Source organism: Mesoplodon mirus, assembly GCF_964341445.2.
Source record: "Mesoplodon mirus genome assembly, chromosome: 11".
NCBI classification, from domain to species: Eukaryota; Metazoa; Chordata; class Mammalia; order Artiodactyla; family Ziphiidae; genus Mesoplodon; species Mesoplodon mirus.
Genome location: NC_138987.1, coordinates 66,817,802 through 66,834,368, shown reverse-complemented (window position 1 = coordinate 66,834,368; position 16,567 = coordinate 66,817,802). Strand labels below are relative to the sequence as shown.

Genomic DNA, 16,567 nt, shown 5'->3' with positions numbered 1-16,567 from the left:
GTACTGAGGTCCAAAAGTACAGGAAATACAACCTATACCAAACAGGAAAAATAACCGGAAACTCCTCCCGCCATGCGTTATAGCTTGGTATGTACATAGAAAGCTGAGTCCACCCATGCAAAGCACCATGACAGTGACTGGCACACCGTGAGCGCTCAATAACTGTTAGCTGCTGTTACGATTATTTTTCATTATTATTATTTCATCATCCTTTTTCCCCCCCGCCATGGAAGTTAACTTTAATTATAAACTTTTGACTTCACAGAACATCTGACTTGGAGGGAGTGATGTTTTATTTCATTTGTTGGTGACATATAAGACTGAGGTCTGGGCTTCCCTGGTGGCGCAGTGGTTGAGAGTCCGCCTGCCAATGCAGGGGACACGGGTTTGTGCCCCAGTCCGGGAAGATCCCACATGCCGCGGAGCGGCTGGGCCCGTGAGCCATGGCCGCTGGGCCTGCGCGTCCGGAGCCTGTGCTCCGCAACAGGAGAGGCCACAACAGTGAGAGGCCCGCGTACCGCAAAAAAAAAAAAAAAAAAAAAGACTGAGGTCCAGCTACGGTTTCTCCTCATGCTGAAATCCCGCTACCCAGTATGGCTGACACACGTGTATGTACGTAGCTATACATCAATTTAGCTCTGTTTTAGCTTGTCCTAACCATGCTTTTTTTTTTTTTTAGGTCTATCTTTTTCCCAATTGTTATATTTCTCCATACCATAAAACGTTCTTCAAAAACCACTGTTAATGACCCCATAACATTCCATGTGCACAAGTTAGTGAACCATTCCCCAGTGGAATTTAGTTAAGTATTCTCCATTGTTGGACACTCAGACTGTTTCCAGCTCTGTGACTTTCTAAATGTGTGTAACTTACACATTTGAATTCAGTTTAATTTTGTGGTAATACTTCATTGGACACCCTAGATAATTCTGAATGATCGCCATGTTAGTTTATACTATAAAGGAATGATAATTCAAAACAATCACTCTATTCATTCAATTAATGTTTAATGAAGCCCTATACCAGGAGGTGTGGGAGATACATGGACAATATATATATATATATATATATATATATTTTTTTTTTTTTTTTTTTGCTGTACGCGGGCCTCTCACTGCTGTGGCCTCTCCCGTTGCAGAGCACAGGCTCCGGACGCGCAGGCTCAGCGGCCATGGCTCACGGGGCCAGCCGCTCCGCGGCATGTGGGATCTTCTCGGACCGGGGCACGAACCCGTGTCCCCTGCATCGGCAGGCGGACTCTCAACCACTGCGCCACCAGGGAAGCCCGACAATAATTTTTAATATCAAAGTGCTTTCTGTTATATGTCAAATATATCTCAATAAAGCTGGAAAAGAAATCAAAGTGCTTTCAAATGAAGCAAAAGCAAGTGAAATTTTTCATTTCTATATTGATTTTAAAACAAAATATTTTGCTCAAAACTATGAAATTAAGTCAGAGACTTTATCTGACATCATAAGAATCCTTTTCACCACGGGTAAATAAAATCAACTGATTGGACTACAGTTTTCATTTTCCATTTGGCATCATTAAAGGTAGAGAAAATGTAAAACAAAAGTTGTAAGCAAACACATGGCAGCCCAGGAAATGTGCTTTTCAGCTGTTACTTGTACTTGGATAAAAAGGAATGACACTATAAAAAAAAAAATCCACCTTATAAGGAGCTGGGAATCTCTCTGGTTTGCCTATCACATATCCCTTTTTAATTCCACCATGAAACTCACTCCATTCTAAAAGTACAGAGGACTTTATCAGGATGATTTAAGAATCACCCACTTTGGGATCTATTTAGGCAGCAGATTGGTGATTATGTACTTGAATTTCAAAAAGCTTATCTAAGTCAGAATGTAACAAGAAGCAGTTGAAACGTAAAGAAAACCAAAATTAAACAGATAACAAGGCCTAATTTTTATAGACTATTTATCAGTGCAAAGCGTGTGATAAAGACTTTCCACAAATCACCTCACAGAAGCCTCACAAAGGCAAGGAGGTAAGTACTATTATTATCCCCATTTTACAGATGAAGAAGTTGACTGTTAGGGGTCAAATATATTATTAGTGGCAGGACTGAATGGCTAACACCCTGCCCTTAAACACTATGTTCTATTTTTTTTCCCATCCTGAGATACCAACAGGTGAGCATATATATGTTGTCAATAAATTAGAAAGTAATTTGGGTCCAACGAATAAAAATACCTTCAAATAACTAAAAATGTCTTCTAGTAACTGACTCTATTCTCAACTTCTGCCTTCAAACCACTAAAACAAAGGTAGACTGATTAGACATACAGTTTACTCCGTATATTTTTTTAAAATCTTAATTCTCAGTTATGTAACTTGAAATAAAAATAGTCAGCATAAAAAAGGGTCTGCTCAGTCCACAAAGTAGACTCTCAAATTGGACCAGAGCCGAGGATGTGGGGTTCCTGACCTGGTCATCACACAGCACAGGAGTAAGCAAAGCAATCTAGACAGTTAGAGCTCAGATTTACCATCCCATAGCATACTCCAACCCTCACTGTATTTCAGAGCATGCTTTGCTTAAACATTTCTCCACAACTATTTCTTAAGATACCTTGAAGTTCATGAAACAAATCAGGTTTTCTGGACAACATGAGGGCTTATTGCAGTAGCTTCACTTAGTATGACCAAAATTTCAAGCACGTTACATTTGTACATATTCACCATATTTTTTTCCCCTTGCTCTTCAAACCACCTTGTGAAGCTGCTGGCTGGGCATTGTGGTTTCTTGAAATGATCTTGGTGAAAAAACAACTTAGTTATGGTTAATCAATTTAATTAACTCCTCCTGTTAACAGACCAGAGTTGCTGTTCTCTCGTCCATCCAACTATGATTCCTTCAACGGATGTAAAGTCTAAACAGTCAAGTGTTCTATCTCCTACTCTTCTTTGTGAGGAATCTAAAAGTAAACCACTGTTACCGAAAAGCAGAGGACCTGGGTTCAAGTCCCCCATATGTTACAGTTAATTGTGTAACTGACATTATGCCTCCTTGCACCACTGAAGTGGGCTGGACAGGAAATGTTTAAAGTCCTTCCCAGCTATAAAGTTTTAATTCGTAATTTAAATTGTTGTTTTCTATTGCAAGTTAAATGAAGAACATTAGAGGTAGACACAGGTTCCCTATGAGTGACAATAGCCCTTTTAATTTCCCTATTGAAACCTATCACATGAGGGGAGGTCATATTACATTGAACTGGCATTTCCTTATGCTCCATCTGCTACCAAAATGTACTATTTGTAGTTCAGGCAGCAGAGCAGTTGAAAAACAACAGATTTTCTTGGCACTTCCTGCACGTATGGCACATAGATGAGTATGAGATTATCCTCAGGAAAATACTGCAAATAATAGCTGTCAATTCTTAGCAACTAACAACACGCATTATTAAAAATAAACACAACCTCCCATCCCCCAGTTCCACCTCACAAAATGTGTCTTTTGTTTCTTCTGACTCTCATATGTGAACCAATATTTTTTACATGGGCTCCATGATATTTCTGCTGCAGAATTCAAAAATTACTAGAGCTCTAAAATATACAGATAATCCCCAAACCTTCTGTTAGCCACTTGCTACAATCTTTTCCACTGCTAAGCTTTTTGCCAGAGATGCTAAGAGTAGTGTAGTCAACTGGTTTGAGTTTCATACACTTTTCCAGACAGTCTTGCTTTTTAAGGGCCCACACAAATAAGAGATTAATTTCTCTGGATTCTAAATCTTTGGGAAGTTGACCAACATGCATGAAGTAGTCTTTCTCCTCCTATAGTTAACGCATTAACTAACACATTAATCTTTTAAATTATTGCTTGGGGTCCTTTTATCCTCGATTTAAACCTATCTATTCCTTTAACTACTTGTATAATTCCCAATTCTTCGCCCTCTTACAATTCTATGCTCTACTTTTCTGAACGTGGTTTTATTATTTTTCTGCATTTTCTGTGGTATTACATTTTAATTCCTTGAGAAATCAGATAATACATAGTGTTTGTGAATTCATTATGAAAAAAGTTAAAGCAAAGGTAACCCTACTCAAAACAGGGCAGCCAAGAGAAAACACAAAAAGCTTGAAAATTTTACTACATAATTAATGTGAACTGACATGACATCTTCAATTAGACTCAAAGACCCCTAGGACTGAGAGAATCTAAACTCCTTATCTTACAGATAAGAAAACCAAAACCCAGGAAGAAGCTAAGTGACTTGCCCTACATGATACATCTAACTGGATACATTTATGGTCTTACCCATAAAATTACAGCATAAAATTACACGTTACACCTAGGCTGGTTCTTTTCACACTGAAAATAGCCCCATGAAGTCTGTTTCCTAAACACATGCAGGCAGCCACAGTGGCTAAATCCCACATCTGTGGAGTCATTCTTTTAAATCAAACCCTTACCTCAGAAATTCTGAGATAAATGCAACTGGTATTAGGGGAAATGGGAGAGAATAAGAAAGGACAATACTCCAGAATGTTAGATTCAAGTCAGAAGGTAAAAAAGTCACATATAATCAAAAATGACCCTTGATACATTTAAGTGTATCACAGATACACTAAAATCACGCAGGGAGTCCAATATATACGTCTTTATTCATTGGGAAGAGACCAGTGCCTTCTCTTAATGAGTCCAGCACAGCTAGGTTTTCCTCCAGCAATAGAATAAGCCACTTTCTTTTGTTTACCATCAGATGAAATACCTGTTAGAATGGAAAGAGTTGGTTGTTCCAAAACCACCTACCTTTAAGCAGTGGACTAGCATCTGCCAGGGTGAGATACTCACCCTTAAAGAGGGGCTCAGGAAAAGAAACAGTTAGAAAACCAGGATCCTACCTCTGAAACTATCCTTAATAAGGGACCTATTCTCACTGCACAGGACAGCAGGCCTCATGGTCTATTTAACTATTTAACTCATTTCTCTTCCACTGCCTTCTTGATTTTGCCTAGTAAATTCAGGTGAGTGTGTGCCATTCAAGGTGTATATGATCCAATTCCATTGTACTGATATTGCCCTATTCCCATATTTGCATATGGATATAAGGATCTGGGTTAGACACAGGATGTGTAAGTATTACAGGGGAAGTAGATGAAGTCTAGACACAGGCTCTGATGAGAAGGGCAGGTCAGGTGTAGTAAAGAGCCATAAAGCAGCCTGAGGACTCACAGGTAAGTGAGGAGGGTTGAAGGGAACAGACAGATGACTTTCTATGGGACAGAATTTGTTCCAAAAGTAATTTTTACCATGTTTGTGGTTTTTCCTTGGATTGGATTTGATGGACACATCTTAAGCACTGCAACACATCCCATTCTATTGATTTTTATTTTATTTATTTATTTTTGTTGTTGTTGTGCCCCGCAGCATGTGGGATCTCAGCTCCCGGACCAGGGATCGAACCCGCACCCCTTGCATTGGAAACACGGAGTCTTAACCACTGGATTGCCAGGGAAGTCCCCACTGTATTTATTTTTAAATCCATATAGACGGTCTATACTCTCAAAGCATATAAGTAACCGTATAACTATAAAATTCATACTCTGAAAGAGATTAATCATGAGAATATTTTTCAGATAAAGACTTGATCATGGACAAATGACCTTAGAGCAGAAATACCGAAACCAATACTCGGAAATACATTCTGCAAGTCAGTGCTCCAAGCAGCAGGAAAACCAGACTGCTACCCCTTGAAGACCTGCCACAAAGAGCCATGTGGAAAAACCGCACAGAGAAATGGTGATTGTGAACAAGAGTTCTACCTCAGTATGAAAGACTTTTGGCTGTGTTGGACCGTTAAGAAAAGAAAGATTATGCTCATTAGAAAGTTTACCTGTCTCTAAGCAAATAATTACTTCTCTGCTAACATAACTTCCATGTCAATGTAACCAGCTCCTACAAGTATAAGTTATCTTAATTGCATGCAGATAAAAATCTGTGTTTCCTGAACAGTGTTCATCTTAACTCCATTACTGGAGTCAACCTAAAGGAAACTTAAGTCTCTGGGCTTGCATATTGTGTTTGCTTCTGGCCATGGAGAGATGGTCCAGATTCACACTGATTGACAGAGGGATTCCCCACCAGGTCCTCTCACAGGACTCCAAGCATTTTCACAACTTGACCACACAAAAGAACCCCCAGTCTGCTCCTGCTTTTCCCAAGACAAGTAAGGAATGCCTTTCTCTGCAGTCCTTTCATAAGATTGTGTCTGTACAAACACAGGTGTCTACAAAGCAATTTTTATCAACTTTGCATTGAATATTCCAAAGGACAGCAGTGATCTCAACACTCCATCCATTGTCTCAATGGATAGGAAAAGCTACCCATGAGAGACCACAAAGGAGGAAAAAAAAATAACAAATATATGTTTATTAAACTCTTCAACAGCAACACAAAATACTTGTACTGGAGAGAAAATATATTTTTTAAACCACAAGGCGCGTTAAGTAAAAATGCGTAATCAACCTTAATTAGATTCCTTCATCAGTGGACAATGTAAATGGATGGAAACTACTACTCAAATATTCAAACCTTCATTTTACATGCAAGTGGCCTCCAACAAATGATAAAGCAATATTCCCGTGTGAGTGTGAGAGATGGCACTGAATTCTGGCCCATTAAAAAGGAGGAGTCAGATTCCACTAGTCCTTGCTTGGTTTAACTGCCAAGCTTTTAGGGAGCTATTTTATAAAAGCGGGACTCGCCCTGATAAATTAGTGAACAGTGCGAATGTCAAAAATTGCCTGCACTCAATGAAGCTCTAGGGCACTTCGGAGGCAGACTTCAAAAAATGACTCCTTAAGAAAAATTACGTTGTGACAATGGTATCGTTTTAAAAAAAATAATAAGGATGACGGTGATGATAACTGGGCAGGAACCACTGCTGCTGCCTGCCTCCTATGTAAGTTGCCCGGCTGAAGGTGGTTAAGTTAAAGCCAGTTCTCCCCTATTGGAGGGGCGCCTTGGCAGCGGCGGAGAGCCACCCGGTTTCCAGCTCCCTGTGGGCTTGACGGGACTAGGACTGGGACTGGGATTGGCTTCCACGAAGCCCCGGGTGGCTCAACGAGGCGCTCTAGCTGTCCCTCACCACCTTCCTCCAACACAGACCCCAAGTGAGAAATGCAACTCCCGGAGCACAATGACAAGAAAGCACACAAAAGGAGCAAGGCAGCCGCTCCCATCCTTACCTTTGACTTGACTTTCATACTCGGCTATGATCTCTTTGTCCTTTTTGAATCTGCTCGGAGTGGACATTATCCAGCTGTTCTGGGTTTGCTTTCAGCGGGCAAGTTCTGTTACGGGGTCACCGACCAGTCTCCTCGGAGAGGCAGAGAGTTGTACTCCCACACGCCGGGAACCCAGAGGCAGCACCGACAGGAGGGAAAGGGGGAGGGAGAGGAGGAGGAGGAGGAAAAAAAGGAGCGAGCCGAGGACTAGATTAACCCGGGCGCTGGCACCATACTCTCCGGATCGAGCTGCCGTCGGTGATGCGGAGGGGAGCCCAGGGTTCGGGGCCGGAGAGGCCCGGCGCGTCGGCAAACTCCAGCAAGCGAGTGGTGGGGGGCGTCTCCCTGCCCACCCCACCCGGAGCCCGGCCACTTCCTCTACGACCGCTGGGCGGACGCGGGAATCGCGCCGGCGCTCCGCACCATTGTTAGCAACCCGCACGGGGCGCGCGGGGCAGGGCCAGCCGGGGAGGGCGGGCGCCGCGACTCTCCCTTCTTGCTCCAGCTGCCGGCTCCGGCGCTCGGGGGTCCCGCCCGGGCTGGGGATGCTACTGCCGCTCCTCCGTCGACACACACGGTTGCTACTGCCCCGGGCAGGCAAGAGGAATCGCGATCCTAAAGCAAGTCCCGGGCGCCGACCGCAAGGGCGGCTGCCGCACCGTAAGAACGCGTCCTGGGCACAGCCGCGGCGGAGTTTAGGTCTCCACCGCCGGCGCCTCGAGGGGCCTCTGCCTCCTGGGCCACCGTGCGCCGAGGCTGCCTCTTTCTCCACCGACCCCCTTTCCGCTGCTGCCCCCAGGAGGCCGCCGGCGACAGACACACTCGCACACGCCCCCGGAGGAGCCGCGCCCCCGGAGGCCGCGAAGTTGCCGGCACGTTCACGGCCCGCGGCTCCCCGGCACCTGGGGAGCGAACTACGTGCGGCAGCGGCCGGGGCGGCCGCGCGGGGCTCGGCGAGGAGGGGCAGGGCTCGCGGGAGGGGTCGGCTCGGCAGCGCGTTCCCTTCTCCGCCCTCGCCCCCTCCCGGCGCGGTGAGGAAGCGCCGCGCTCGTCCGGGAAGATGGACGCCTCTTGTGGCCAACCGCAGCCCGGCCCTGCGCGCCGAGCCCGGCGGCCGTGGGCAACGCCCCCAGCTCCTCCCCGAGCTGCGCAGCCCCAGCAGCTGGGAAACCCCTCCCGACCCGGCGGTCTGTCTTTGGCCGAGGGTGAGCGCTGTGGTGAGGCTCTTTTCAGTGTACAGTGGGGAAATCCAGACTTTGGATGTCTCCATGGAAGAAAAGGATGTCACTCCAAACCCCAGAAGGAACACTGGAGACTGAATTGTGAACGTCTTGGCTGTTAAGAATCAAAGAAGAGCGAAGCTCTTTGATCAGGCAGAGAAAAATACCCATCTTGAACACCATTATTCTCCCCATCCTAGAAGCAGCTGGAGGGGGCTAGGATGGTGGGAAAGGCGTGGTGGGGAAACAGGTCACACTTAGGATGTCACCAGGTTTTGACGGACACATTTAGCGTTTGGGACCTTCCTTCTCCAATATTATGGGCCTGATTTACCAAAGTGATTTGTCCAAAGGCGTGTCCAGTATCAAATGTTTTCCCTGCTAGATCTAAAGAAGAGTAGGGACTTCGAGACTTTAATCATTCATTCATGTATCCAGTGGTAAAAATTTCTTACTGCGAACCAAACACCAAGTAAGAGCTAAGGATTCAGAGAGTAGAACCCTGCCCTAAAGGATCTCACGGTCTATTGTTGTACAAAGTAATTACAGGCGGTACTGTGATGCTATAAGAGAGCTACTGCCGGCTTTGGGAGCCCCGAAGAAAGAAAAGTGGACTGCGTAAGAGGTTTGGGGAGAAAGGCTTCCCACAGAAGTGGTATTTGAACTGCATTTAAAGGGTGAGTAGTAAGTAGTTTGCCACCTTAGAGAGGGAAAGTGTTGCATTCCACGGAGAAGAAGGAGAATCCTACTCTGGGAGAATTGCAAATGAGTTACAGGATGCCCTCCTCTAAAATACCAGATCTCTGATGGGAGGTGAAAAATATTTTAAAAATTTAAATATCTGTGTGTTTCAAGCGGTAGTGTGTACACATTGTTTTTAATTGTATGGCCTTTAAAAATTTAATTGTTAAGCAAATCTTTTTACTTTATAACGACAGAATAGAATGTACGGAAAAAATGTAAAAAGAAATGTTTTGTTTGTTTCCATTTTGCCACACAGGAGGTTAACTAGGGAATCGCAGACTGCCCTAATTTCACGTGGGGCTGGCTTATGTAAGAGTGTAGCGTGAAGAGCCAGGATATTCCAAAGCAGAGGCTGAGAAGGAAGGTCAGGGCCAACTGGGAGAGGCCTCCTGTACTGAGCTCCAGGACACAGTTCTGCAGACAGCAGGGAGCCTTTTAAGTAGAGAAGGGTCATGATCACATACATGTTTTATGAAGATAACTGTTGGCAGCATGGAAGGATGAGTTGGCTATGGGGGTGGAGAGACCAGAAGCAAGCAGCACACTCTGGAGATAATTGTAGTCAAATCTAAATGTGATTCATGTCATCCATCCATGGTGCTACTGGGATTTATTTCATATTTGCACTTGGGAAATACAACTTGGTGCAGAGAATGCAGCCCCTGGGAATGAATTGTTGGCTGAGTTTAGACCTAAAGCACTGTGGTAGTTACAAGCCCCAAAGACAGTGTACCCAGAGGTGAATCATATCTCTGCTGCTTCCTAAGTGAGCTGATAAAAATTACTGCGTCTCTTGGGGCCTCAGTCTCCTTATCTGTAAAATGGATTAATGCCTAGTTCCTGGGAATGTTATAAGCACGTACTGAGATAATCCTTAAAAATTACAAGAACACCAGATCTTTGTACCTACTCAGTTATCTTTGTTACTGTTATCTCAGTTTTAATCTTTGAGAGAAAGCTAGTTAAAAATTGGAGACAATAGGGCTTCCCTGGTGGTGCAGTGGTTGAGAGTCTGCCTGCTGATGCAGGGGACACGGGTTCGTGCCCCGGTCGGGGAAGATCCCACGTGCTGTGGAGCAGCTGGGCCCGTGAGCCATGGCCGCTGAGCCTGCGCATCCGGAGCCTGTGCTCTGCAATGGGAGAGGCCACAACAGTGAGAGGCCTGCGTACCACACACACACACAAAAAATTGGAGACAGTATCTTAATCATCTTTGATTTTATCATAGTGCCCAATAAACTGTCAATAAACTTTTTTTGAATGTTAATGTCTTAATGTTAGTAAGCCACCATTTTATTGTTGTAGAAGGTTGGGTCCCAAATAAAACAAAGCATTTTGCATACATTCTTTTAAGAACCCTACAAGGTGAATACTATTGTCCTCGTTTTACAGAGAGAAGCTGGAAAGTTCAGTAAATGTGTAAAGGCCTGTCTGGGCCAGAATTCCAGCCCACACCTACCTGCCTCCAAACTGGGTTTTCCCAATTTGCTATTCTGCCTACGAACTTATGATTCCTTTAAACTTGTGAAGCAGGATCACATACAGTGAACTGTGTATGACTGATCGACAGTTTTCCCTTGGTGGCTTTCTTCTGATCCAGCCAATCAGTGTGATTCACAAGTCAGTTCTTCTTTTCATAGTTTTATCTCTTCAGGTTCTCCTTATCTTTCCCATATTTTGCCTCACAAAGCTTATATGGAGAATACCTATGACTTAAAATCCAGAAAGCCCCCTAGGGTCAGTCCAATTTGGGAGACAGTCAACTCTGAGTCTAATTCTGTGACTTTGCTCCCCCTTGTGGTAGCTGTTTTCTTAGCTATACAACAGGGATGGCTGCGCTTTGCCCCCTAAAACCTACCCCTCCCCTGCCACACTCTCATTCTTTAGGGACAAGTGGTGAGAAATTTGGAGCACCTGAAAGTGGGATCCATACTAAAGATTAATCCACTCCATTATCTAATATTTTCCTTTTAGGACCACTCCAAATTTCCAGAAGTAGAAGTTAATTCATTATCTGATCATAAACCCTGGGAGTAGGTAGGAGAACGTACCTGGCTCCTTGCAGCCACAAAATAAATCATGCACCTTACTGCAGCATCACTTTGTCCTAGTGGTAAATAATTTAAGTCATTTAAAAAGTTAAGTACAAACACATTAAGGACTCAATGCCAAATTGACACAATTTTTTTAGTTATGGTCTTAGTGCCTAAGAATTTCATGTCTGAGGTGGACCAGTCTGCTACTCCTCTTCATATAAGGAAAACGTTCTCCTCTGCCCGTTGGGATGAAAAAGTTGATGAAGCCCTGCCAATATCCTAGGTTTTATTCTTGGATCCAGCCTGAGTATCAGAACACCAACTGTTGTGCATGCATATCTTATATTGTCTTGACTCTGGACCCTTTAGCTTCTCAAATTGCTTGCAGTAGTGCTTTCCATGGACTGCATTTTGGTATTGTGTCCTGGGGCAGAGTTTTATAAAGTATGAGCTTACCATTGATCACCTACATCAGAATCACCTTGGGAGTCTGTTTGGAATTCTGACACATGGGAGCTCTTGTACACTTAAAGCCACACTTCTTGACTTCAATGTGCATACAGATCACCTGGGAATCTTGTTAAAATAAGGTTCTGATGCCTTCTGGAGTGACACGTGAGATCCTGCATGTCTAATAAGCTCCTAAGCCATGCCAATAATTTTGTCATAAAGACCATACTTGGAGGAGCAAAGACCCATAAGGTCCAAATTTTGGCTGAGGGGAAAGTCCTCCGGTGATTCTTATGCTTGAGAATATTTGCCCAAGGCCCAAGAGCTATTTTAAAAAAAGAGCATCCTTATAAAAGGTTTGCTACATTTACTCAAGTGATGCCGACGACATCAAGATTTTTTTTCAATTTAATGTATCTCTAAGAAACTGGACTGTTTTCACCTTCAAGATAATAAAACGTTTAACTTCTTCATCTGTAAAATGGGGATGGGTAATAATTTCCCTAATAGGTTTGTGGGTTTCATAGGGGTTAAATGCAAAATGTACATAAAGCACTTAGCACCAAGCCAGGCACATAGTAAGTGCTACATACATGTCGCTTGTCCTTGTCATTTCCATTATTGTTTTGGTGCAGAAAGTTAACTTCCAAGTTTATACCAAACTGTTGCAATTGTGGAGGACCTTATAGTGTGTTTATCTGTGTCTTATTTACCTCCCTGTTTAAACCTCCTATGTTAATTGAGAATTTCTTTGTTCTTAATGGGTTTGTTTTGTAGTTTATTGGTTTACTATGTGTCTGTATTTCTAATACACTGCCTCAAATTTTTATAGAATGATTTCTATAGTCTATTCAGTTCTAATCAACAAATATTTATTGTCTATTAAGCTGAACCATATGACAATGCGGATATTTGACCTTTTTTTTTAATTTTTTTTTTATTTGACCATTTTTGACATAATAAACGGCAATGCCGTACGAGTCAACCCAATACTATCAGCTCACACTCTGCAATTAGTGTAAACAAAACTCAATAATAAAAACCCACTTCCGAATATTCGAGTGAAGCCTCTGTTGAACCCTGCCCAGATCTAGGGAAATCCCATTCACTCATAGGTTGGATTAGTCCAGTGCAGTCTGCCAGGTAGTCAATCAAGAAATATTAACCACTGTTGTAAAAGAAACTTGGCCCATAATTTAAGAGCAGCTTGAGGAAATGGACCATATAAATAGCCATTTTCCCTTCTCTGGCAACAGAGTAGTAAAGACAAGCTGTTAAAAGATCTTGCCAATTTCATTCTGATGCACTTTCCCTGGCAGGGAAGAGGGTAGAATGTTACAGTAAAGATGAGTTTAGATGAGGCCCTGGAGGGGTCAATGCAAGAGGTACTAAGGACAGTAGGAGAGAAAGGATGGAAAAGGAAGAGGTAAAGACACTAGTCACAGGGAGAGAAGCTGCAAAAGAGAACAATAAAATTCGTGATTCTTCTAAAACGTTCATTTGTATAATTTAGCTCCCCTCCCCTCCAAAAAAATCCTTCTCCAATTTTCAAGAAAACTAAAGCTAAAATAAATCAGGACTTTTAAACGTCTGTAATTTTCTTTGAATAAAACTGCTTTATAATATTTTTAACCATCTGCTTAAAATCACATTTCCATTTTGCACAGATCGTTAAAATAGAATTTACTTTGTTTAATCTCATATTCATAACTTCCAAACACCCACACATAACAGTCTTCTCATCAGAGTTACTATTTTCTGCTTTGAAATCCTACTACGACTTCCCATGTGGCTGCTGCACACTATAAGCAGAATATGAATATTCAATGAGCCCATTCTGATGAAAGTATTAAATCCCATCACTTAGACCAAAAAAAAAAAAAAAAAAAAAAAGTATTGTTACTCAGAGGAAAACAGCCAAAGTTAGGCGAGAAATGGCAGCTTCAATTCAGTTGTCAGAATCAGAGATGGATTAATATGTAGAGCAAATGCTCATAAAAAGGTTGACTGTACCAAGAAATACATGCATCTCTAATGCTTATATTTTAGGAAATGAACGATAGACTCCTCCCCTTATTGCCATTATACTTTGGCAGCAGACACTTTAAGACTGCCTAATTTTGTCTCCTCTTCTACAGAGAAACAAGTCTGCATACAGTTATTCCTCATTTTAGATATAGATATGCTCCTGGTGAGTATACCAGGGAAGTGGAAGGTTGGTAAATGGAATCTTATTTAAATATAATGGAGACACTTGCTATTTAAAGGAATCTCAAGGTATAGCCTTTTGTAAATCAAAGAACATTTTTGGAAAAACAATTATCATCTGCTCTAATTTTTTAATATAAAATTGAATTTTTATGTAGTAGGTCTTTCTTTAAAGCAGTGGTTCTCAAACCAATTGGAACCAGTGTTGCCTTTAAATTTTTTTAAATGTATTTATTTAAAAAAAATTTTATTTATTTTTTGAGCAGTTTTAGGGTTACAGAGGGCAGAAAGCACAGAGAGCACCGGTATACTCCCTCACCCCTGCCACTTCCCCTTTATTAACACTTCCCTTATTATTAACATTTTGCATTTGTGTGGTACCTTTGTTACCATTGACTAGCCAATATTGATATATTATTATTAGCTAAAATCCATAGTTCACATTAGGGTTCACTCTTTGTGTTGTACATTCCATGGGTTTGACAAATGTATAATGACTGCATTCACTAATATAGTAGCATACAGAATAGTTTTACTACCCTAATTGTCTCTTTTTTATAATAAATATTTTTGTAACACCTCACTTAACTATCCTAAAAGAAAATAAAATTTACCCGCACTCATATTTTTCTTTATGCAGTCAGTATATTATCCTACCTGTAAAATGAAGGAGAAATAAAAACAAAGTAAATCATAATGAAGTGATATAAATTTCAATATGTAAATACTTGGACCCAACTACATGAGAGGGATTGAAGTAGTCAGATAAATTTAGATATAAGAGAAGTAATAAGACCAGAAGATATTCCATACAAGATGTACAAACTTTATGTCAATTATATCTCAATAAAGCTGGGAAAAAAGAAAAAAGATGTACAAGTCAATGAATACAAGTCAAAAGTATGCATGAATGTTAGAATAAAAACTAGCATACTCAATATATATAAAAACTACTGTGTGTTTAACAAGTAAAATGGAGTAAGACTAAAGTTTCAGGTAAGTGAAATCAATATTTCACATATATGAACGCCTGGTGGGATAATTCTTCATTGGTAGGAGACTGAGCTGGGCATTGTAGGACATCCAGCCTTGGACCTGTTCACTAAATGTTAACATCATCTCTCCTCTCTGAATATGGAGACAAATCAACTCCTGACATGTCCAGAAGCTTCCTATGCATCAATTCAGCTTCTACTGAGAACCACTCTCTTAAAAGTCTAATGCGATTATAGGGCCTGGTATCACTATTGTCTCCTTGGGGCTTTTCTTCTGGAAAACTTTTCCTGCCTCATCTTCTGAATTTTCCTTAAAAGAACTCAGAATTAGATGCATGTCTGAAGGCAGGCATTCTTGACTGTGAGGAACTTTCACCCCAAGAGGTGTAATATGATCTGTTCTTGGGGTTTGGAAAGATATTATATTCTCTATATTCTTTTAAAATTTCCTTTTTGTGCATGTTATATTTTGTAAAGTCTTACTACAGTAGTGTATGTATATAATTTATTAAAAATAAACAGATATTGAGGTTGAATGCTCAAATATTTTTACTGATGGGGTTAATAATAAAAAAAACTTTGCAGATCCCTATCTATAAATACAGTCAGATACAAAGTAGCAGATAGCACTTGTCTTTAACTTTGGTCATATCTGACATCCTTTCAGAATCCTGAAGTACTAACAGTGATCCTTACTTATTACTTGGTTAAGGTACATTTGGGACAGACCTAGGATCCTTCATGATCAGCCTTCATGGCAATACAGCTTCATCTCTTGCCATACCCCACCCCTTCCCTTGCTTCAGCTGCATTCCACCTCTCACTGCTCTTCAGATGCATTTTGTCTCTCTCACACCTTCACACTTCTGCACGTGCTGTTCCTTTGCTTGAAACTGTTGGGGAGGAAAACTTTTCCTCGACCCTCTTAGGTTCAATTCCTGAGGGCCCGTGAATTAAAATGACAAAAGGCAGATTGATAGGAGAAATAAGGTGTATTTGTACGCCTACAGAGACTAACAAAAGAAGTAGCTAGCTTGCTAAATGGTTAAAGTTAGAGGCTTATATACCTAACTTAGTAGGGGAAAAAAGAGGGAAGAACAGGCTTCTATAGAAAGAATAAATAAATTTCTTTAGGGAAGACAAATGGGTTTTTAGAAGAACAAACAAGAGATGAAGAAGTCTGTGATAATGTTTGGTTAGGCAGGTGAGAGTGGTCTTTCTATCTTCTTCATGGCCATGAAACCCCCTGGAGAGAGGGTTTATGGCAGCCTCGTTTCCCAGAAGTTTCTGCTTTTAGTCAGATAAGTGAAGCTCCAAGAAGGCTTCTTTCTGCATCTGTTGAATTTCAAATGTTTTCAGCTTAAAATAATCTTCATATCAACTCTGGGGTTGTGAGTGGGTCGCCATAGAATACGCACACTCATACACACGTGAGCACACTGTACCTGCCCCTCTCCCATCCTTTGCCTGGCTAACATCTCAACCTTCATAACTCACCTAGAGCATCATCCTGGAAAAACCTTCCCCCCAACACCTTCTCCCAGGCCACATTAAGTCCCCTCCTCATGTCCCCCAACCCCACCCTGAACCAGCACCTTGTGCTTTCTTTGGGCAGAGCACTTACCACTCTAGGTTCTGATTTATCTATTTGTCTGGTCA

At 41.8% G+C, this 16,567-nt stretch overlaps 1 protein-coding gene across 1 annotated transcript in view; it reads right to left on the bottom strand.

Annotated features, from left to right (window-relative positions):
* Window positions 1-8,137, bottom strand: part of SRGAP1 (SLIT-ROBO Rho GTPase activating protein 1) — a 280,442-nt gene extending 272,305 nt beyond the window's left edge. The window contains exon 1 of the mRNA XM_082635779.1: window positions 7,217-8,137. Coding sequence (XP_082491905.1) covers window positions 7,217-7,283 — 67 coding nt within the window. The 5' untranslated portion in view covers window positions 7,284-8,137. The remainder of the gene's footprint in view (window positions 1-7,216) is intronic.
* Between the last annotated feature and the right edge of the window lie 8,430 nt (window positions 8,138-16,567).